At 37.7% G+C, this 24,167-nt stretch overlaps 1 protein-coding gene across 1 annotated transcript in view; it reads left to right on the forward strand.

Annotated features, from left to right (window-relative positions):
* vopp1 (VOPP1 WW domain binding protein) overlaps nt 1-23,706 on the forward strand; it is a 32,067-nt gene extending 8,361 nt beyond the window's left edge. The window contains exons 2-5 of the mRNA XM_040127543.1: nt 3,978-4,036; nt 12,758-12,835; nt 15,930-16,063; nt 23,501-23,706. Coding sequence (XP_039983477.1) covers nt 3,978-4,036; nt 12,758-12,835; nt 15,930-16,063; nt 23,501-23,706 — 477 coding nt within the window. The remainder of the gene's footprint in view (nt 1-3,977; nt 4,037-12,757; nt 12,836-15,929; nt 16,064-23,500) is intronic.
* The last annotated feature ends 461 nt before the right edge of the window (nt 23,707-24,167 follow it).

The raw sequence follows: 24,167 nt of genomic DNA on the forward strand, positions 1-24,167 counted from the left end.
TAGAGAACTATTGGAAAGATTCCCCCAGTTCACACATTCATGTTCTTCAGAGGATTATTCCTAATTACTAGGATTAATCCTCGTCATTAGTAATCCCCTGTCTTGTCATCTTGTATTATCTGAAGGTCAAAGTTTTAAATCATCCAGTGAAATATCTCAACACCTACTAAATGAGTTGGCATTGAATTTTGACACATATATTTAAGGTCCCCAGAGAATGAATCATAATGACTTTGGTGATCCCTGACTTTTCATTCAGCAGCACCATGAGATTAAAATTTGTGTTTTTGAGTGAAACATCAACTACCATCTACAGTTATCTACAGATATTGAATTGATTTCCATGACATTTGGTACATACAGTCATTTTCCCTTTAGGATGACTATTAATAACTTTGGTGATCCTGTCACTGTTTTTATTAAGTGCCATCATCAGGTCAAAATTTTAATTTTTCCAGTGCTTTTGTTTATGACTAAATAACTGCAAAACTAATGACATTCCCATCAGCCTCAGCTGTACTTGGTGTTTATGGCAAATAAGCAAATATTGGCAAGCTAACGCAGTAAACTAATATGGTGAATATAGTAAACATTATGTGCCAGACATCAGAATGCTGACATTAGTATTAAGCTCAAAGCACCACTGTGCATAAACACAGGCTCACATAGCTACTAGCATGACTGTAGGCTCTTGGTCTTGTTACTCTCTGAGCCTCCTTCTAGCACCTCTCTCAGGCCAAGATGTCAGCTTTGGACACAAGATAACTTACAGTATTAATGGCAGTTTGACATTAAATCTGCAGAATTCAGTTAAGCTTTTGTGAGGATGGACCCTTATCATTTTAATAACTCTTGTCCTACTCTGGTCAGGTGATACTTGTTTTGTTTTTACAGATCTTCAGTACTCAAATGTTAGGGCCATCATTTAAAATCAGGGCCATTAATTTCAGCTGTTCTGTGGCTCTTTAGATTTTAAATGAAATTTTTATGAAATAAAGAGAAAAGATTAGAGAGACATAAGATCGAGCAGACTGGTTCACTGTTCCTCAGATCACAGCACTTTGATGATTTCATCACACACTTCCTGTGTGGATGGGATTTCCCACTACTGACCACAGTGATAAGAGAACACAGTCTGGAAAAATACAGTGGATGTATATTGTGTCAGTGAGAGGGGATGGGATGCTTTTCTGATCTTTCTCTCTGTCCCTCTCACTGGGTGTGTGTTTCTGCCATTCGTTTTCAGCCCAAGTGACACAGTATGGTCCCATTCTCCACCAGTAGCCTGACAAACAACCTATTGTGCTGACATGTTGTCTGCCACAAAAACAACTCAAGCTGCCATGCCACCCTACAATCAGTAGAAAAACAGATGTGAGCCTTCTGAGACATGTTCTGGAGTGACTAACATTATATAATTGGTCACTATGAACAACATGTTAGATGAAGCTATATCATTCACCTAAGATAGTTTTAGCCTACTATTTGCATTTGATTTAAGCATTTGATAGGATACTACACCTTTTTTGTCATTTATTAGGGGTGCAAAGAGTAAGCACAAAGCTTATTTTGATTTTGTTTGCAATCATCATGCATCTTTATGCACTTGTCTTGTGGAACTAAATTCTCCTTATTTTATGTTTAATTTATTTATGTTTTCTTTAAGGTATCTTCTCTACCAGCAGAAGAATTTCTTTCCTGATCCTTATTTCTGTTTCAATTTAAGCCAATTTCCAATCTTTTCATCCCTATTTATTTATTATAAATATATTAGATTATTTTCACATGTTGATAGCTACTGGACATATCAAGGATTTCACACATTTTTTTTGGTTTTATTGTTGTGGCTGATAGGTGTACAGTATAACAGCATACAACGATGCACTGGCCTCACAACTCTTAAAATCAACATCCAGTCAGTCATTACTAAATACATTGCCAAATGTAGGAATAGACAGACATGGCCAATCACCCATTGTAGGTGACAATTATTATGTAGCTGACATCCTGCTTTCTATACTATACTTGATTGGTTCAGTTGTACTGCACTAGTCTGAGCAAGGTGAAAAAAATCTGATATGACTTAAAAAATACAACACAGAGCTACAATATGTAAATCTCATCATTAAGGACACCACAATAGAAAAATCTTGTGGCATCACATTGGAATTACAGAAGGTGTGGGTGGTTTGCTCATGTATTTGTGGACTGCTGCTTTAAGTGAATGAGAGGTTGCTGTACCTGCAGATGAAACACCAAAGTTGCTCACAAAAACTTCACTGTGCTACTTCACTGTGCTACTTTTAATTTCTAGTGTGCTGTTTTTTTTTATTATTTTTTATTTTTTTATCACCACCAGGAGTTAACAGAGTTCAGTTCATTACAACATTATATGAGTGAATGTCATATCAATTTCATAACCGTATCAAATCATGTTTTCATTTGCATTAAGACTCCAGTTCAACTTGTTATCTTTGAGAAGATATCTCCACTTTAATCGAAAGTGATGGTGCCCATGCTGCCTGCCACCCTAAGGCAAGGCATATCCCTACAGTGTGATTCACTTTGTTAGGGCATGCTGTCCACTCTCTGCCCTCATCCAGCTCCTTTTGTCTCCTATCTCACCTTCCATCTCTCTTTCTCTCTTTTTCTCAACACTTTGTAGGACCTAGAATGATAAAGCTGAATATTCTCTATATGCCACTACAAAGCCGGCTCTATTTTCATAGATCATTTCAAAGGCAGAGGCTCTCCAGCCTGCCAGCATCAGTGCTCTATGTATTCTGAACTGAAGCCAGTAAAACTCACGGGATGTCAGGGGATTCTCATTGAGTTTACAGCCGTGCTTGTTATTGTTGATCGGTATCAAATTCGACAAAAAAACTGTTTCTCTATATTATACAGTAGATTTTTTTTCTTCCTGGCTTTAATGTGGGAGATGAATTATTTGCTGTTTCTGATGTAGACCTACATTTATAACTGACAATCTCCTTTGAAAGCAAGAATAATATCATTTTTTATTATTATTGTAATGCTTCTTAGCCCTGGTCTTTCTCTGTAAAGTTTACAAGTTGTCTTTGTTGACGTGAGATTCTTTTCACAATCCCAAGACAGACTGTATGGTGAAAATGTTTTGGACACACGTACTTGTCCATTAGTGCCAGGAAGTTCTTTGTGTTGCCTCATTATATACCAGAGGGGTGTTTCATGAAGGAAGCTCAGAAAAGTAGGGCTTACTGTGAAAGGTCTGTCTTGAATTAACCTAACAAACTGAAGCATGGTTAATCTGTTTCATAAAGCTGATTTGGAGGTAATGTGAGCAGATCAAGTGAAGTCTGGTTTGTTTCATGACTTTGTAACACAGACCTGAGACATCAAGCCTTGATCACAACTATTCACAGTGAATTAATGGACATGTTCAGACAAAACCCCCACAAAGTAACACATACAGTATTAAAACATAATATAGAGAATAAAATATTACAGCAAAGACTTAAAAAATCACTGCAATAAACAAAGTAAAAGAGAACTTTTGGCAGTTGGTTGTAAATAAGCAGCGAACTTTGTCAGACGTAGAGATGAACTCCAGTCAGCTGAACTATTCTGTTAATTCAGTATGTTACTGCGCTGGAATAATGACATTGTGCCAGTGACTTGAAATTTGTTTGTATATATATATTAAGATTTTAATCACAGAATTAAGTACATCCCATTTTAGTATGTGATTTAAATTTTACATCACGTACAGAAATGTGACCCTTGTATAGCAAGATTTGTCACCATCCATGCTAGCTAAAGTGGCTGTCAATATGTCCCTGTCCCTTGTCTCAGAAGAAGAGATTTGTTTAGCACGATCATCCATATTATGTTGTGTTTCTTTGCTTTCTGCTTTCTTACCAATGCATACCTAAAATTGCTGTTTGTGTGTAGAGTGTCAGTTTTTAATAATTACCTTAATCTGTCCTTCTCTTTTACAGTGTGTAGAAGCAAAAAAGTATTGCTGGTATTTTGAAGGCGGATACCCTATATACTTCATGTAAGTACCACAATGTTCCCTTCTACAACTTTAAACCAATGAAATTGAATCTCTGCACACAAAAACCTTGAATGTCCATCATTATGGCTACTCTATAGACATCTAACAATCCAGACCGTTGAAGAAGAACTGAGACACATCAATCAACTGCGTGTTTATTATCGTAACCACGATGATGAAGGTCTGGTACGCTGCTGCTGGTACACTCTGTGTGTTTATTATTCTAACCATGACAACAAAGATCCAGTATGCTTGCCATCGTAGAAGTGCTGTATATATATTATGTGTATGTATGTCTATATATATGTTATATTGCTTTATGAGGAAATCGTGCAGCACTGCTTTGATTCCAGTCTCACGATGGAAAAATACCACATTCAAAGGCAGCAGTATCTGAAAAGAAAAATGAGTAAAACCTAAATCACATTTCAGCACTGATGTTATTTGCCTGCTTCAGCTGAAATTTTGACAAGCGTTTCCAGAGAAATTTATCTTACATTTTCAAGCTGGAATAAACAGAATGTAGTGGGGGGCAGTTCTTTATCAGCATATTTGAACCATGACCTTAAATCGGATTCAGTATAACCTGATAATAACTGATAATAACAACAATTCACAGCTTTAATCAATGCATCTAAATCTTGTAGCCACTTCTAAAGTAATTGAAATATTAAAATTCCTCTCACTGTAAAACGATACAGTTCAACATCACCACAAACTTCAGCCTCAGAAATGATCAGAAGTTTGAATCAAAACCTCTAAAACTGAATATTATAACCTTCATGAAGGAAGGATTTATTGAAGGGTTGATGTATTTGACTGCATTTGTTTTAGTTAGGTGGACCTCAAGAAACCAACATTCTTTTCAAAGATAAAATCGGAGTTTATGAATACTCTGAAGTCAGTCAAACTGATTTCACAGTATTTCACAGATGGATGATTCAGAGATGTGTGCTTTTCTCTCTGTCAGCTTGTTGACAATTGCCTGTATTTGTTTGTCTACAATTCCTATAATATTTACATTACAATATTAACAATATTTAAGTATATTATTAATATAGTACATTAAATGGACACCCCAAGCACCGCTTTTTTGAAATTCAGCTATGTTGGAGATACAATATGCCAAGGTCGTAATTTCCACCACGGATGGGGAATATGTACCCCTCACTTTTCAAAATCCTAATTTTGCTTCCCTCATTTTTACATGTTCAGTTAGATTCCCTTTGTGTCCAACCACAAAAATCCAGATGGGAGAGACGCACAGCAGTTAAGCTTTAAAAACAGTAGCATGTGAATTGCAAACATTTTTTGCCACGGATTTCACATTTCAGGCAACATCCAAATTGCCCTGCCTTCTTGGTCAAGGTTGTTGGGGCTGTATTCAGCTTGTGGGGAAGACTGCATATTAACATATTAACAATATTAAACAGTATCAGGTCTCTATCAAAGCAATAAAGGTGATTAAAGGTTTAGTGTATTATAATCCAGTGAGGTATTGTTTTTGGTATACTACCATTGTTATGGAAAACAAGATCAGAATTTATTGTTTGCTAGATGATATACATTTATATAAATTAAGAAAATAGCATGTGTATTCCTTTTACATACTTACAGAACTTACACACACACACACACACACACACACACACACACACACACACACACACACACACACACACACATACACTTCTGTAAGCAAACCTACACTTTTGCAGTATGCTACTTAAATCAGTTACTTTTTGCTTACTCACCTACAATTCGATTTAATAATCATAGTTCCTAAATGGTGTACGGTGGCCCTGATGTGAAAAACACAACATCCTAACAAATAGGAAACAAAATAATTCATCCAGTGTTGTGTTTGGCACCATGGCCCTAAGGTGCCAAACACTAACAACTAACAACTAACAACAAATGGCTAACAACTTGCAAACAACCAGCAGTCAACCTCATGTCTACTATACTTTACTCTTAGCTTCCCTGATATGTTATGGGGCATAAGAAATGATTTCCTGGTGAGCCTACATTTAATAAACTTGGATACATTTCAAAATAAAATATAGAAAAAAATTTTCTATTGTATTTTCCATGTACCATACATGTATGCTGCCATATTGTGAAACAAATAAATAACAAATGTCCTCTCTCTCTACATATACTATATATAGAAGTTGTAGTTAAATAAAAATATATAAATAATAACATAAATATATAAAATGACAAGAGCAGATGAAAAGTCAGTGTTCAACAATATCAGTAGGATTTATCTTCTGGGGATTGAAATTCTGTACAAAATTTCATGACAGTCCATCTAAAAGTTGCATTAATATAATAAGTAATAACAGCTGAATATTGATGTCACTTATGAAACCACTGAAACCATAAAACTACATTACAGATGTAAGCTGGAAAAGACCCTCTGATGCCCTGAAAGAAACCCTGCATACTGTACCAGTCACGTTTTATACACTAAGAAATTATGTGAAATGTCCCTGCCCCCTGTTAATTTCGAACCAAAACCAAATCTGATCAGAGGGTTTAGCCTAATTCCTGTTGTAAGACTCTTAACATATCATTTCCTCCACCTCTGCCGTTTCCATAGTGCTGCATTTCTTTGCTTGCAGCCAAACTTAAGAGCATTTTATGGAGGATTTGAGGCCTCGCTGTTTATTTCTCCTGAGAAAAGACTGCTACTCTTTGAACTCAACTTTGCAATATCTCTCTTTTCCCTGTTTGATTGCGTAAATGGTCCTGCTCATTTCGAGCTCGAGGTCAAAATGCTTTTATAAGGATGGACAGATGAAAAGACAATTTCTGGTATTCAAGGATAACATGGAGCACTGGGAGTCTGGGGTATGCATATGTCATTCTGGCTATCCAGTCATCTATCACACACACACACACACACACACACACACACACACACACACACACACACACACACACACACACACATTACATACATTACTATTTCAGCTATATTAATGCAGGTTTCCTGTTGCTCTCCCTGAACTGATCAATCACAATTGGCCTCTGTTCTGAATACAGTATACATATAGCCTGGCTATATATAGCCTGAGAGCCAATATTTGGCTCTCAGGCTGCAGGGCTTGAAAACATGATTAATGGCAACATTACAATATACCAGTGTCGCTTTGAGGCTTGTTGTAGTGGGAGAAATACCAGTGAACTATAGTGATGCTTTCTGTCCTGCAATAAAAAAAATATAAAGAAAGGAAGTAATTCTGCAATTGGAGAGCGAAACTTTCTAGTTCTTACCTCACCTACTCTGCAGTTCCCGTCAGCTCTACATAGTGTTTCGCTTCTTTTAGTTCATTGTTTTGCTTTTACAGATATAGATTAATTGAGGTTCTTCCACATATTTTTTGAGAGAAAGTTTTTGCACATGACTTCTACATGACTTGGATTAGGTACACCATTTAAAAAGCAAATAAGAGATCAGGGAGATGGTTATGGAGAACTTTCTCTCTCAGACAGGATGTGATTAATGACAATGTAAGTGGTCTCTGGTAGAAGACTTGGTTAGAGTTTGTTATATTGTGATACGGTTGTAAAAGTTTAGCTGTAAAGCACAAGAACAATATCCGCAAGTAGAGGTCCAGCTTGTATAATATAGCCCGACCAGTACTGGATTTTTGAGGCCAATTTCTCTCATTTAAAAACCAAAACAATATGTTGGCTGATAGTGATTTTTAAACATAAAAACATAACATAAACAAACAATGTTGATATAGATCCTTTAGATTATTAATTTTTATTTTTTTGTGCAAACACAAACTTGTCAGCGCTCTCTAGTGGAGAAACTATATAATGGTGACACTGTTTCTAAATGACCTCAAACCTAGTTTGGCATTCGTGTTACTTCGGGTGACATAAGCAAAGATACCGGAATATCTGCAATAAGCTGATATCAGTCAACATGTCTGCCTGGCTGAAATATAGGTCTAGCTCTACTGTACAGAAAACTGTAGTCACGTGCACAGGCCTGATTCATCATGACTGCATCTGGATAGACATTGAGGAAATAAAAAACAGATAAATGTGCCTGTTTGTGTGCCTTAAGCTGGAAGTAGGATTCAGCAAAGCATGCAAACAACACTTAAACGGGCAGTAAAACAACATCAGAAATTATTTATTAAGAACCTTCATCTAATAGACCTAATGAAAACATGTCAGTGCCTGTTACATCTCTGAAAAACATGTTAATTTGAAAGAAATATTAATGAAACGTAAAAATAAACAAAAACAGATCTTCAGCTGAGGGAGAGTTTCATTAAAGTGAGATTGAATTTTCATATATTTGGAAATATCTAAGAAAATTTAAAATCCACAAAACATACTAAACGACCAGGAATTACCTAAAATGTTCCATCTTATTTGTTGTGTTACACTGTCATACAACAGTAAATTTTAACTATGAACTGTATGGAACTATTCATTTAAGTGCTATTTAACTGAATGATAAACTATCATCGTGTATCTCTTTTCTTACCTTTACTGCCAAACAACTCAACCAGCAGCTCAGCAACTGCAACTGCTGCTCCTACAAACCCACATACAGTCACAAACCCTACAACTATACCGTTTCTGTCAAGTGTGGACTCTAATGTGTCCCTTGAGATTCCCCTTGTTTGTAAGACCTTTCCCACATGCATTACAACCAAATGGTTCTCTCCTTTATGGATTCTCTTGGGCCTATTGACAGCTCCCGTTTGTGTAAAACTTCTCCCAGAAACACCACAAATAAAAGGTCCCTCTCCTGTATGGTCTTTCAGTGTGTATCTTGACATGTTCCTGTTGTGTAAATCTTTTCTCACAACCACCATAACCATTTTTTTCTCTCTGGTGTGAACTGATGTGTGTTTCTTGAGATTACACTGTTTTGTAAATCTTTTCCCACAAACATCACAACCAAATGGTTTTTCTCCTGTATGCACTCTAATGTGTGTCTGCAAATCCATCCTCTACCACACTTAGAGCGTCTATAAAATTTCTTGCGAATAATACATCCTGTATCACTTACATGGACTTTAATACTTTTCAGGTAGTTTAAACCTGACTCAGGTTCTCTGGTCTCCTTCAAACTATCATCACTGTCGTCAGTCTCAGGTTCAGAACCTGAGAAAGGTTTTTGCCAATCATTAACACATACTTGAGTCTTAGAAGGCTCTGAGGTTTTGTCATCTGTACCTGCTTGTAGAAGTTCTTGGCTAGTTCTGATCATCCACAGTCCTCTCCATCAGCTTCTGTTTCCATCTGTTCAGCTGAGCTGCTGGCTCGATGCGCTGCCTCTATGCTCTCCTCAGTTTGTCTTCGATGAAGCTGAGAGGACTTAGGTCTCTCTTCATCGTCCTCATTCTTCACAGGGACAGGATTGAACAGAATCTTGGTATTATCAGCCTCTTCCAGCCATTGAAGCTGCTCACCCTCCTGATTGGTCCAGAGTTCCTCCTGTTTCTTTTTAATGTATGGGCTCTCTGGGTTCTCCTTGTCCAGAGTGGGGCTCAACTCAGGGGGAACCTCTTCTTAATTCTCCAACAGCTGCTGGACATCTGCAGGGAACACAAACACATGCGCACACACGCACACACGCACATACGCAACCACACACACACACACACACACACACACACACACACACACACACACACACACACACACACACAGATATTGTGGCTAATGAATGTCATTAAGATCAGTGATGATTCTTTTGTTGGTCCTCGGTACCTGTAACCTGCCCTGTAACCTGCCCTGTTTTTTCTACTGATTTCTACTGACATGTTTGGTGTATACTACTTCCAGGAAGTAATGAAAAAAATATTGAATGTATTCATGTTCCCCAGAGGAGGAATTCCACTGACTTTGGTGACTTTCTGATTTTTCATTTAGTGCCATAAGCACTTGTTAATTTATGTAGTAAAAAAACTTACTTTATAGATTGACACCTTATTAATGTAGTATTAATGGTTCCCAGAGGATGAATCCTAAATACTTTGGCAATCCTCTGACCTTTCCTCTAGTACCAGCATGAGGTTCACATTTGTGTATTTGAGGGAAATATCTAAAAAAAACTACTGGATGGATTACAATGAAATTTGGTACAGGCATTCATGACCCCCTTAGAGTGAATTGTAATAACTCTGGTGATCCTCCGAGTTTTAATCTAGCACCAAAGATGGTAATAATACAGTGTAGTAATACTTTGATGAAAAATACAGCATACAGGGTAAATAATAGCGTAATGTGCTAACAATCATAACAATAATAAGTATGAAAGTCCATGTTTTCTCGATACGAATAGGGTAATATCTAATGTGACACCTTCACAATCACAACAGTTTAGTAAGTTTTGGTTACATACTGCTTCCAAGAAATAGCCACACCCTCATATGGAATCTGAAAGTTTTTAATATAATATAAAATATAATAAGACATTATAAAATAAATAATTATACGCATAAATGGAGTAAAATATATTACAGAACCAACAATTGGTAAAATAATTTAAGAAGCTATAATTCTATGCAGATAGATACCGTGTGAGGTGAATTTCAGTCAGAAATCTTATCTTACTCTTACTCTTGGAGTCATAACTAAGTCGAGTTTAACACCGACATTAAAACACGTTATTCAGTGTGACTTACACCTCCAGAGGATGTCATTATCTCTGATGTCTATTATGGAAAAAATGTCCATAAATCCACTTGGATATCATAGAAAAAAATGCTTCAGAACTCATCTTTATTATCATAACAGCACATTTGATGAGCTTTTCTTGTTCTCCTGATGGCTTTAATTTTTTTTGTCGTCAAATTGGTTTGCAGAGGGCCTATATGCCGGTGTTAACGTTTCCATCTATGAGATTAGAAATTTCACACTGAGTTGATGAAAAAAGAAGGGAAAAAAAAGTAGAAGTTCGAGCAGCTGTTTGTGCAGAAAAAACTCAGTGATCAGCTTTAAAATACAAGCATGTTGCTCTGGATAGGATTTAAACAAAAGGACCAACCACTTCATAGAAAAACTGTAGGTAATTGCGGTTGTACTTATTACTTGTGTGGGAGTGAAAAATTATTCACATACACACTTGAAACAGGATTAAAATCACTAACCAGCACAGGTAATATTAAAGTCACCACTAAGCCCCTGGAGACATAAATCCAGTTAAAATTATACTTCAGCAATGAACCTGGATGAACACATCTACTGCCATGCTAATCAAATGAAAAAGTCAGGGATCACCAAAGTTATTTCTTCACATTTAGCAATCCATCCAATAGATGTTGAGATAATTCAGTCCAGATGTGGTGGACCAACAGGCTAACATTGCCATTCCTAGAGCCACACTGCTAGCGTGGCTGACACCTGATCAGCTTTATGTTCTAAATATAGAATAAAATATAAGATACCACTACTTACTTTAACATTGTCCACTTATGCTTAGTATTTTTTCTCTACTAATTCTATGCTAATATTTAGTCTAGCCTCATTTATATATATTTAATGGACAAAATATTAGGAACACATTTCAAATTAACACAATCCAATTCAACAGCACCCAAAACTGCAGTCACGGAAAGTGGCCATACAGTTGTATCAATACCGATCTAAAACTGTTTAAACAAGAACTGAAGATTATAACCTTCATGATGGTAGGATTCATTGCAGGGTTAGTGTATTAAACTGTGATCATTTTAGCTAGTTAGGTGTTATAGTAATTATAGTGTAAACTGACAGTAAACTGTTGATAATTGTAATTAAAATGTGGCAAAATGCCATAAAATGAGTGTTAACACAGAGTATAACAATAAAAATGTACAAACCTGTTCTGTGTAACTGAACTTTGGCATTGAAAACGGTGTCCAGTAGCTTGTGTTGTTGGTCATTTTCTCTCACACACGAAAGTTCTGAAGTTTTCAGACGACAGCAACTTTTTTTCCCGCAGAAAATCTGTCCTTTAATTATACTTCGCCCCACAGCTGATATTAATCTGATTTCAGATAAATAGGAGAGGTTGGTGATTTCCAAACAGATATGAGCCACTGCTGTGTTGTTAGGTTATCATCAGTCTGAAAAAAAGGGGGAAAAAGTCTGTCTGTCTGTCTCCAGCTAGCAATCTAAGCTAACTTTAGCAGCTTCGATGGCTAATTTTTACTTAAACATTGGTGATATGTAGTGTAACTCATGTAGAAAAAAAAGGTTGACTGCACAATATCAATTCAGACACCAAAAGACATGCTCTTACTGCATGACATGTAAGCTTTCTAAAGGGAAGGACAGAGAGCTTACTGAGAGAAAGCCTCTTCAGCCAGATCTTGGCGCCAGGTGTGAAACAGTTAACAAAATGGTTGCCCACTGAATTTGTTCCTGACCAATTTAAAAAAAGGGTAAACAATAACTAAGTAAATGAAAATGAGCATTGTGCTAGAATCATTTAGCCAGCAAAGCTGCTCAAATTATTCATTTAACAAATTTACTATTAATTCATTTACAGTAGCAATTATAAAGTATTATAAAGCTTACACTGCTGTGTGTGTGTGTGTGTGTGTGTGTGTGTGTGTGTGTGTGTGTGTGTGTGTGTGTGTGTGTGTGTGTGTGCGCACGCGTGTAGTGATGATATGTATCTGTGTGTATTTTGAGGCTAGTTGTATTTGTGCTATTACTGACCTACATACCTCACTGTGTGCCTTTTTGTTGCAGATGTCGCTCCTATGAGGACTGCTGTGGGACTCGCTGCTGTGTGAGAGCCTTGTCCATCCAGAGACTATGGTATTTCTGGTGAGTTGCAGTTTGGGCTTTGTCTACTGTACCCTCTTCAGAGTCACAAACTAAAATGCCAAATTAAATTCAATTCAGAAGCTTGGTGATGAAGTTACTAGTCCTAAAATAAATAAATAAACAAATAAAATTTCTTGTAGATGGTGAGCAAACCACAAACATGCTAGCCAGAGTTGTGAAGTACATCTGACCGAATCTTTATTAACAAATTTTCAAAGTGAGAATCAGTAGCTTTTTAGCAGTGGAGCTCTCAAAAAGCTCCTAAATAGCTTCCTAACTGCTTTTTAAGTCAATTAGCATGCTAATTAGCTTAGTCCGTAATAGAACAAGAAACAGATTTCAGAGCGATGTCATCATGAGGAGCGTGCACATACAGGGGGTAAAAACCATACCAAAATGACTTTTTTTCTTGTGCCTTAAATTATTCAAATTGCAAAAGTAATTGGTGGAACATGTTCAATACTCTAAAAAGAAACCCTCCCAGTTAGCCAAGACTGTATTACTGCTTTTATTGTCTAGTTATCAGAACCCTGGATCGTAATAAAGCAGTTGATGGTTTTGCACCAAAACTGCAGGAAGAAACTCCTGTTTCTAGGTAAGACAGCTCACCATATTACTGTTGTTCATGTCTTTATTTAATTGCTAGCACCAGGCTCTGTGATCATTGGTCAGGTGACAGCTGCAATTTTGTAATCGAAACAAAACATTTGTGCACCTGTATTTCGTCACAGCAAGCAAATCCAATAATTGTGGCAATTCCAATTTAAAAAAGTAAGAGTAGAAAAAAATTTAGTAGCTTGAGTTCAGAAAAATAGGAGTTAGTAGTAATTAGTAGTTCTCAGAGCTACTATGAGGGCACTTAGGTCATGTTCTTGGTATTTATTTCTGAAAATTTGTTTTGCTTCTTAGCATACTGAGAGGATTTCAGATCCTACAGTAAAGTTAACATTTGGTGGATATTTTATAGGCTGATTGCAGTATGATTTAGAAATCTGACCACTTTAACGTGAAAAAAAGTAGATACTTTCTTGTGCAGGAGATGCAGATGAATTTTGTGAAAGCAATCATTTTTGTACACAAGATAAAAATGATACTTTCAGGACTTCAATTACTCCATAAGATTCAGCATTACCCCACCAGAACTAGAGCCAGAATTTTCACAAATACTTATCTTAACAAACTCATTCATAATGGTTTTGTTGCATTCATTACTTGATAAACCACTGGTTTGTGTTTTTTCTACAAGTTTTCTTACTTCCTTTGATGTACATAAAGCTAAGTATATTTACTTTGCTGAATTGCTCTAATAAAAGATAAAGTCTTCTCATGAAACGGAAATGAGGCCCTAGGGAAAAATGAACTGGTGCAAAAGCAAAACATAAATCAGAAGCAACAATATTGCAACCAGGGTTAATAAACAGATTGCAAATGACTTAAGTAATATCAATTACCTACAGCTGAGTAATTTCACCTGTAACACTTAGCATAGCTGGTGAAATTAATGGCCACCAGCTTAAACTTTCACTTGCTCTTACATCTTGTTAAAACTCTGTTGATCATTACATTATGATAAACACTGCAGCTCCCGGGGCGTCCAGTGCCCTAATGGTTAAGACACATACCACATAAACACAACGCCCACGTTTCAATTCCCAGTGTGGGGTTCTGTGTTGCATGTCATACCCCTCTTATTCCTTTCCCACATTTCCTGTCTCTCTACACTGTCAGCTTGCAAATAAATTCAAATGTCAGAAGAATAATCTTTAAAAAAAAAAAGTGCAGCTCTTGTGATGTGAATTCAAAATGTTCTTGCACAATAAACAATAGGGCTGAACAATAAACAGGAATTTATTGTTCAGCCCTACATTTATTAAAAAAGTAATTTCACAACAGATATTGTAAGGAGTAAAACATTGCTGCACCGATCTGTGGGTTGAAAAGGTGTAAATCTACAGAACTCTGAGCACACTTGTGATATTTGTTTAATTTCAGTTAGACTTTTTGTGCTGGTCATCTGCTTGTGCCAACACTGTGCTGAGAAACTCTGACACCACAACTTCTTAAATCTGATATGCCTATTTCAGAAAAAGAAAATCTTAACTCAAGGTCCAACTTACAAACTTTCTCTAGAGGTGACAACCACATCTCAGTGGACCTCAGTGGATAGATTTACTCATCATATGACCTACCTGTTATCATGTGAATATTTTTCCATACTTAGATCATGTGATGACAGGCGAGAAAACTCTATCCACCAAGAAATACCATGAGATGTGATTGAATGTTTTGGAAATGGCTGTTGTAAGATTTTTTTTTTTTTTTTTTTTTTGGTCAAACTATCATTTTCAAGGTCAGTAATGACCTTTCTTACTCATGCGTTGCAAAAGTTAGCAAATCAACAGTAGACACGCTCTCTCATCACATTGTGTGGCCAAATAATATATATTATTTTTAAATATGTTTAAATAAAGCCTATTAGTAACCAGTAACCAACATTAAAAACAGTAACTGGTTTTAATGTTTTGGCTGTTCTGACTAATACTTATACACCCAAGCCAATGGATACTTCATTTCCAGGTGGGTGAATCTCTCACAAACACAAAATTTCAAGTTTCCTTTCAGTCAGCCACAGGTTTTCAGAAGAGAGGAGAGAAGGAAATTATTTTGTGACCTTGTGAACCTTTGTGGTCAATAGATGTATGAAAGTAGATTGTTGTGGCCATTAGGCTGCTATCAGGACAAAAAAACTAAAGATGCACCACAAATGAGAAACTGAGGGCATTTTTAAACCAATAACAATCTGCTTATTGTAAGCACACACCCAAGAGAGCACAAATATTGAATGTCTTTATTGAGGAATTCACAGCATGGGGGGCAAATTTTATCTGAGGAGAAAATAGTTCCTCTTTTGTTGCTGAATGACTGCTGTGTTGCAATTAATACTTACAAAGCATTTGGATTATCATTAGACACTAAAATTCAATTAAATCCAGACTGAAGCCTGATCTTTCCTCTATCCTATTTCCACACTGGCATCTCTCTTCTCCTGCTGGACAGACATGGGTTGGTGAAAGGTCCTTTGCTTTTCTCTCAGGGTGCTGCTGATGATGGGAGTGTTGTTTTGCTGTGGTGCTGGTTTCTTCATCCGCAGAAGGATGTATCCATCCCCACTGAGAGACGAGCCAGCGTTCAATGTCTCTTTCACCAGGCACCCTGTCACCACACCAGGTACAGTAAGATTCAAACAATTACACACCTACAAAGAGGTGGAAAACACAAACTAAAATGCTCTAAAACAGGGTTGAATATTCAGAAAAAAAACGAACAAAAAAAAACAAACTTAAAGCTAGCATATGAAACTTTTGGAAATCAGGCTATTGTTGCATGAGACTCAAAATCAACCCACTCAGCTCCTCTCACCCCTACCTCGCCCTGCTCCATTAGTCTGCGCCCAGCCCTTCACCTCACGCTAATTTGGATCTTGAGGAGTAGTAGACCAGTGTTCACGTACTGAATGACAGCCCTAGGCTCCCAGCGATGACTTGGGCAACTTTAGAACTGCACTTCTGCCAAGCTGTTCAATTAGCCTTTGACAGGACCTCTCCACAGACAATTTAAACAACAGGTTCTAAAATATTTTAAGCTCAAACTCCAAACTCACAGTTAGAAAATCCTAATTGAGATACAGTCCTATTTTTTAGATGTTTCAGAAAGGTTTATTTTACTTGTCTGTCTTACATCTCACTGATGCAACAGTCTGAATAAATACAACTGGCTACACCAGCCACGTAACGCCTCATTAAGTTTGTTTCTATCCACAATTTTTTTGCAAATAAATAAAAAACTCAAAATATAACTGAGTGACCACAACAGGTAATAAAAACCAAGTTAACCTGAAACATCGTAAGTGTATCAGAGAGAGGATTTATTTTCTTTATACCAGTATCCTGACAGTGTTACTGATATTACATGTTTCACCAATTGATGCACAAATGGAAACCATGTTGTTTCCGTAACAACCATGTGCTCCATAGAGTTGCTTAAAGAAAAAAAAGAAACTGAATAGAAATAAAAGGATAGACTGGATCAAATATGCAACATCATTACTTTGAGCTGATGGTAAATTTCATAGGATGTGTATGATATTTTTCAATCTAATCTATTGATCATCTCTCTGATGATGTAATTAATGACACTAAGAGCGCTGTAAATAGCTGCAGCCCCACACAAGGATGATGGCTGTGGCGCTCTCATGCAATATGTTTTATCCCTTTGGGTTTTTGTTACACTGACGGAAAGGCCAAGATGGCAATGTCAGCAGGTCAGATTTTCTTTCCTGATTTGATGTAAGCCAAAAAGTCCTCTTAACCAACACTTTGCTTGATGATATGGAATCTGGAAAACTGATGGAAGAATTCCAAGAAAATGTGCTCTGACTCTTTATGGTCCTGAAAGGATAACTTTATGGTCCTGCAAATAAAATGACCTCTGACTATTACTGGAACTGGCCTTTACCACTCCAAGGTCATGAAGTCAACTTTGCACACACGAGATCTCATCTAATGTAGTAGGGATTCTGAAACAGTTTTATGCATGCACAGACACCACAGTAGGTTTTGTAGCAGTGTTAGGGAAATGAATGTGATAGGAATGGCTCCTGCTTAAGAGTTTAATTTATACCGATAAGGCACCCATTCACATAAAGGATTTGTGAAAAATCCTTTCTTTGAAGTTAAAAAGGGAGGATTTAGGACACTGAATGGGAGGCACTTTAACGAAAAGAGCTAATTCAAGTTAAGAAATACAAGAGGTTGGACACTTGCAGGTAATTAAGACTGGGGTTAAAAGAAACACCAGACTGTTGGAGATGTAATGGGGAGGTGGGACACTTAGTCCATGCACTTTGGTCATGTTCCAAGGTACAAACCTTATGTAGCAGAGTCCATGGGTACATCACGGAGATCCTTGGAGTTTTGTCCTGGTTAATACAGCACATAATACAGAGTACATAATCAGAAACCTTCAACTAATTGACCATATTGTAAAACCCCTAGCAAATTGGATTCATACAAGTATTATGATTGGTGAACAGATAATCATGAGAAAGTGGAAAGCTGTAGAAGTTTGTCACAACATGTTTTGTGTATTTGTAGACATACAGAGACACTTTCTCTGTAGTATATACAACTCTTGTTGAGTCTGTCATGAATGCAAGAGGGTGAATATGGCGATAGTGCAGTGGAAGCAAACATTATATGCACACTTTTTAAACACTCATCTTTTAAGGGATATGGGTTGACATCTAACAGTTGTTCAGTTGACATCTTACAAATCTACCTAACATTTCATGTTAATACTTTTATGAGTATTTGTCAAACTAATCTAACTCCATTCCTGCTCATAATGATTAAGGTTGCAGCATTTAAGGGTTCATTTAAAAGCTGAGGTTTTGGGGGAGAGTAGGGCAACTGATAAAACTCTTTGTGCCTTAATACTAAATGAATGGAATTTCACTCTGTGTCCGTCAACAAAGTAGAAAATTGAATGGAGTGCTCCAATAATAACTGCAATGTGAAACTCTATTGTGCAGGCAGACTAGATAATAGAAACGTGACCCAGAGGAGGAAGTCATTACTAGTTTCTCTGTATGATGAACTCAAAATATAGTCATTATCACAGGCTGCTTATTCTACTTATTTCTGACATGCTTTGATCTGAGAATACAGCATGAAAAGATTTCATGAGAGTTCATTTGGGGCTTTGGATTGTAGCCAAATATTCTAGGCCACAACGGATAAATAAGGAATCTTACAATCTTACAGTCTTACAGATACAACAGTGCCAGTGGTAGCGTGGACTAAATAGAATGAATGAATGATGTGAGAACGTCATGTCAATGACTGCTTTTCTATGAGTAATTAATCTTACTTTTTTTTAAACAAGATGAACGGTTTAGGGTTAGCCTTTTACCTGTTGTAGCTGTTATTTGGAAGATATGTACTGTAGTGTGAGCAGTCATTGATAGTGTTGGGAATTTAGGAATAACAATGGCCGTTAAAGTTGTAATTCTAAAGATTTTAATTACATCAAAAATCTGGGTGATACTATTTATTATGGCTGTAGCCAGTCAGTGTATTTACATTTTTTAATTGCTCTGTACAATGATCAGCCATTCTTTGGCTGAACAGTGTATACAGTGTGTATATATACACACAGTTGCAATCAGAAATATTCAATCCCCTCACCTCAAAATACATTATAGTGATGTGGATGAAAGATAATAAAAAAACAAAAAAATATTTACATATGAGTTATTTTGACAACAGAAGTTGACTTAACTTTGAAGTTCAAATGAAAAATGTAACTCTTAACTCATGTGCATGTGTAGTATTATTCAACCCCCAGCTTCAGTACTTTGTGGCGCATGCTTTAGCTTTTATAACTTCTAACAAACATTTTCGGTAAGTGCTGACAAGCTTCTTACACCTCTCGATCGGAATCTTTGCCCATTCTTCATGTGCAAAAGCCTCTAGCTCAGAGATGATTGATGGCTTCCATGCTGCAACTGCCTTCTTTAAATCCCACCAAAGATTTTCAACCGGATTTAAATCTGGTGACTGAGAAGGCCACTCCAGGACGTTCCAGGATCTTTTTCTCAACCAAGCTTTGGTTGACTTGGAAGTGTGCTTGGGATCACTGTCTTGCTGGAAAGTCCAATGATCACAAAGGTTTAACTTGTCAACAGAAGGCATCACGTTCCTCTTTAAAATGGCTTGTTATTTCTGGGAATCCATGATGCCAGGTACACAATCAAGATTGCTAGTTCCTGCCACAGAAAAACAGCCCCACATCATCAATGACCCACCTCCATGCTTGACCGTGGGGATGGTATTCTTCTAGTAATAAACCTGGCCTTTCGCAAGCCAGACATACCGCTGGTCCATATGTCCAAACAGTTCTAGTTTGGTTTCATCAGTCCATAGAACTGTCTCCCAAAATTCTGTAGTCTTATCCAAATTCCTCCTGGCATATTCTAGTCGACTTTTGATGTTCCTTATGGTCAAGAATGGAGTGCGTCTTGGAGTCCGGCCATGAAGTCCTTGTTTATTCAGTGCATGTCATATAGTTGCCACTGAAGCACTTGTACCAGCCTTCATCAGGTCATCCTTTAGGTGTCTTGCAGTCACACGGGGGTTCCTCTTAGTTGTTCTGACTAAGTTGCAAAGGGCCCTTGATGAGATGTTGGGCTTTCTTCCACAGCCAGGCATGATTGCAGGTGTTCTATAACCTTTAAACTTCCTTATAATGCTCCCAATGGTGTCTCTTGGAATAACACATTTTTTGGAAATCTTCTTATACCCAACGCCCATCAGGTGTGATGAAATGATCTCTTCTCTCAGCTTTTGTGGAAGCTCCTTTGTCTTTCCCATGATTGCAACTCACCTTGAATACTTTCATGGGTGGGGTTTATATATGCTTCACAGCTGAAGCATATGAAGGATCACTATAGAGTTCCCAAAGGCTTAATTATGTTCCAACTCCACTTCAGGCCACTGACAGCTTTGAAAACAACAATATTATATTGGGATTTAATAATTTTGACATGGCTATCTTACCAAAATGTACTGTTACACACAAATACTACATTGTGCATTTTCTGTGTTGATTTTATGTATCAATCAACTCATAAAGAAGCCATCTGCAGCAGAATCTTTAAAAAACTTTAATTGATTGAATATAATCTTTCGGGGGTTGAATAATTCTGATTGCAACTCTATATCTATATATTCATCTATCTATCTATCTATCTATATATCTATAGCTATATATCTATCTATATCTATATATATATATAGATATAGATATATATATATCTATCTATATATATATAGATAGATATATAGATATATAGAGATAGATATAGATATATAGATATAGATATCTATCTATCTATATGTATATAGATATAGATATCTATCTATATATCTATATATATATCCCTCTCACCCCCCTCCCATGGGGGGGTGGTGGTGTGTCTTCCTCAAGCTCGGGTCCTCTATCAGAGGCCTAGGAGTTTGAGGGTTCTGTGCAGTATCTTAGCTGTTCCTAGGACTGCGCTCTTCTGGAGAGAGACCTCAGAAGTTGTACCCAGAATCTGCTGGAGCCATTCTCCCAGTTTGTGGGTCACAGCCCCCAGTGCTCCAGTTACCACTGGCACCACTGTTGCCTTTACTCCCCACATCTTTTTTAGCTCCTCTCTCAGCCCTTGGTATTTTTCGATCTTCTCGTGTTCCTTCTTCTTGATGTTGGCGTCGCTTGGGATCGCTACGTCTATCACTACTGCCTTCTTCTGTTGTTTGTCGATCAAGACGATGTCCGGTTGGTTAGCCATCACTAGTTTGTCAGTCTGGATCTGGAAGTCCCACAGGATCTTGGCTTGGTCATTCTCAACCACCTTAGGAGGTGTCTTCAATTGTGACCTTGGGACCTCCAACCCATACTCGTGCAATGTTCCTGTACACTATGCCAGCCACTTGGTTTTTGCATTCCATGTACGCTGTTCCTGCCTGCATCTTACACCCTGCTACTATGTGCTGAACTGTCTCAGGAGCATCTTTGCACAGCCTGCACCTGGGGTCCTGTCTGGTGTGGTCGATCCCCGCCTCTATTGATCTTGTACTGAGTACCTGTTCTTGTGCTGCCATGATTAGTGCTTCTGTGCTGTCCTTCAGTCCAGCCTTCTCCAGGTATTTGTAGCTGTCCTTAACATCTGCAATGCTGCCTTCTGGTAGTTCAACCCCCTCCGTTCTGATCATCTTCCCTCTCTTCAATACCATCTGACCACACTTATCTAGTCCGAATGACATACCGATGTCGTTGCTATAGATCCTGGTGAGGTGGATCAGTGAGTCGATGTCTCGCTCATTCCTGGCATACAGCTTGATGTCATCCATGTAGAGGAGGTGACTGATGATTGTTCCGCTTTGGAACTGGTACCCGTAGCCACTCTTTGAGATGATCTGGCTGAGGGGGTTCAGGCTTATGCAGAACAGCAGCGGGGAGAGTGCATCACCCTGGTATATGCCACACTTGATGGTAACTTGTACAATTGGCTTTGAGCTTTGAGAGTTGTTTTCCACAGTCCCATTGAGTTCTTGATGAAGGCTCTTAGTGTCCTGTTGATGTTGTACATTTCCAAGCATTCCAGTATCCATGTGTGTGGCATTGAGTCATAGGCCTTCTTGTAGTCAGTCCAAGCGATGCACAGGTTGGTCTGCCTGGTCTTGCAGGCTTGGGTGATTGCTCTATCGACCAATAGCTAGTATTACTACCAATTAATTCCCGTATGGATTCCAACTGTGTACTCATGACCAAGGAAATTACTGGAAATTATGAATGCACGTACTGGACATGATGTAGTATACAAAAACAATGTAATCATGCATTTCACATATTGCAGAAGACGAAACGTTGACCATGACTTTATTGTTACTGTGTTGGACATGTCTTTTTAATCTTTATCTTAGTCTTTATAATCTTTATTAAAAAAACATGAGCTGATGAATCCTCTGTATGAGTTTGTTTGGCTTCGCTGTTTATGGACAGTAAACTCGATACCTCATCCCACAGTGCCAGTTGGCCTTGACTCCCACTCCCTTTCAATTTGAAACACAAAACAGTGCATGTTGTTATTCCAAATTGACAGCTTGTGCGGCAAGTAAAAAAAAAAATTATATGTCCTGACTTGACAGCTGTATTTGTTAATTGCCACTATACCAGTATCAGTGTATATGTCAGCCAATGAGTAAGCAATAATGTCAGTACAGAAAAGGTAAAGATACGTTTGAGGTCATTTTCTGTTTGTCCAACAGAAAACACTGACAACTTTATTTTACACTGTAAAATTTCCCACTCTCTACATATCGATTAAATAAGAAAATTTAAGGAATACTTTTAAAAAATGTTTCTTTATCATAAAAAAAAATTATATATATATCGGCCAATGTATCATTATTGTGTTGTTTTAACCTCTGAACTTCAGAAAATTCCAGTATTGGTAAGGTAGCAGCAGCAGTATGTCAAAACAGTTGAGATTAGTGAACACATGTTCAAATGTTCAAATTTCAATTAATCTGGAGTACTTTCATGACTGAAGCCAATATGGACAAGAAGTAGTCAGAGTAATCAGAAAAAATGGAAGCTTAAACATCTACAGTTCCTCCCCCTCCTTACTCGTACATGAAATATGATTAGAACAGCAACTAAACGGACCTTGAGGTGAGATAGTTTTGCTAATTTCTGTATCCAAGGTCAAGAATGAACTTAGACTTACTAAATGAATTTACTCAAGCTCAAGGTGTGTTTGCTGCCCCCGGTGGTAGTTACATGTGTCATTTGCACTTGGAAAAACATTTGTTGCCACCAGCCAGTAATCACAGGGGTTACCAAATGAAGCAGGACTTAGATCTTTAAGATTTTAACTTGAACCAACTAGCAAGCCATGTAGGCCTCTTCTGAAGAGCTGAATCCAAACTTGCGGGAACAGATGATGAACCATGTGTGGTGTATAAAAGATGACAATGATCGATCACTGAGCCATAGACCACACAGTCGGTAAACAAGTGAACCGATACTAAATGAAACTCTCTCTCTTCTTCTTTCCAGTTTCCCAGCAGCCAGGAAGTATTCAGGGCTTCGGGGTCAACGGGATGACGGGTGGGGACCCAGGGGTTTCCATGACACACTCATCATACCCGGCACAGCCCGGCTCTGCTCATATGATGATGGGCTCCTATCCTCCACCTCCGTCTTACTGCAACCACCCACCACCACCCTACGAACAAATATTTCAAAACAGCGACAAGAAGTAACATTTGGAAGGCACTAAGGAGATCAAACTTGACAATAAAGAGGGAAGGAGGGAAGGATGCAGTTAGAGTCTGAATTTACAAGAAAATCAGATGAAGATGAGAAAGAGGGAAGCCTGCCAACTGTTTGACACTTAACGGTTTTTTGGATATAAAACTTGGAAACACACAATCTTTTGTTCTGTGGAAAAGACCAAAAGAGGCACGGTAACCAGAATCTAGATGCACAGACACACACAAGTTTCCTCATGCACACACACAATGCTTCATCTGGAGTGATTCATTTACTCTTGATTTATGTGGATCTATGTGTACAGTGACTGTGCCAGCCTTGTCGAACTGAGGACGAGGATGGACCTGTTTAGGTGAAAGTTTTGGATTCACTCACTGTCATCTCCCACCTTCACCCTCCCAGTGCAGCCACAGCTATAACTGGGCAAAACTTAACAGAAAAAGCCTGTCAA

The sequence above is a fragment of the Xiphias gladius genome, chromosome 5, assembly GCF_016859285.1.
Source record: "Xiphias gladius isolate SHS-SW01 ecotype Sanya breed wild chromosome 5, ASM1685928v1, whole genome shotgun sequence".
NCBI lineage: Eukaryota > Metazoa > Chordata > Actinopteri > Istiophoriformes > Xiphiidae > Xiphias > Xiphias gladius.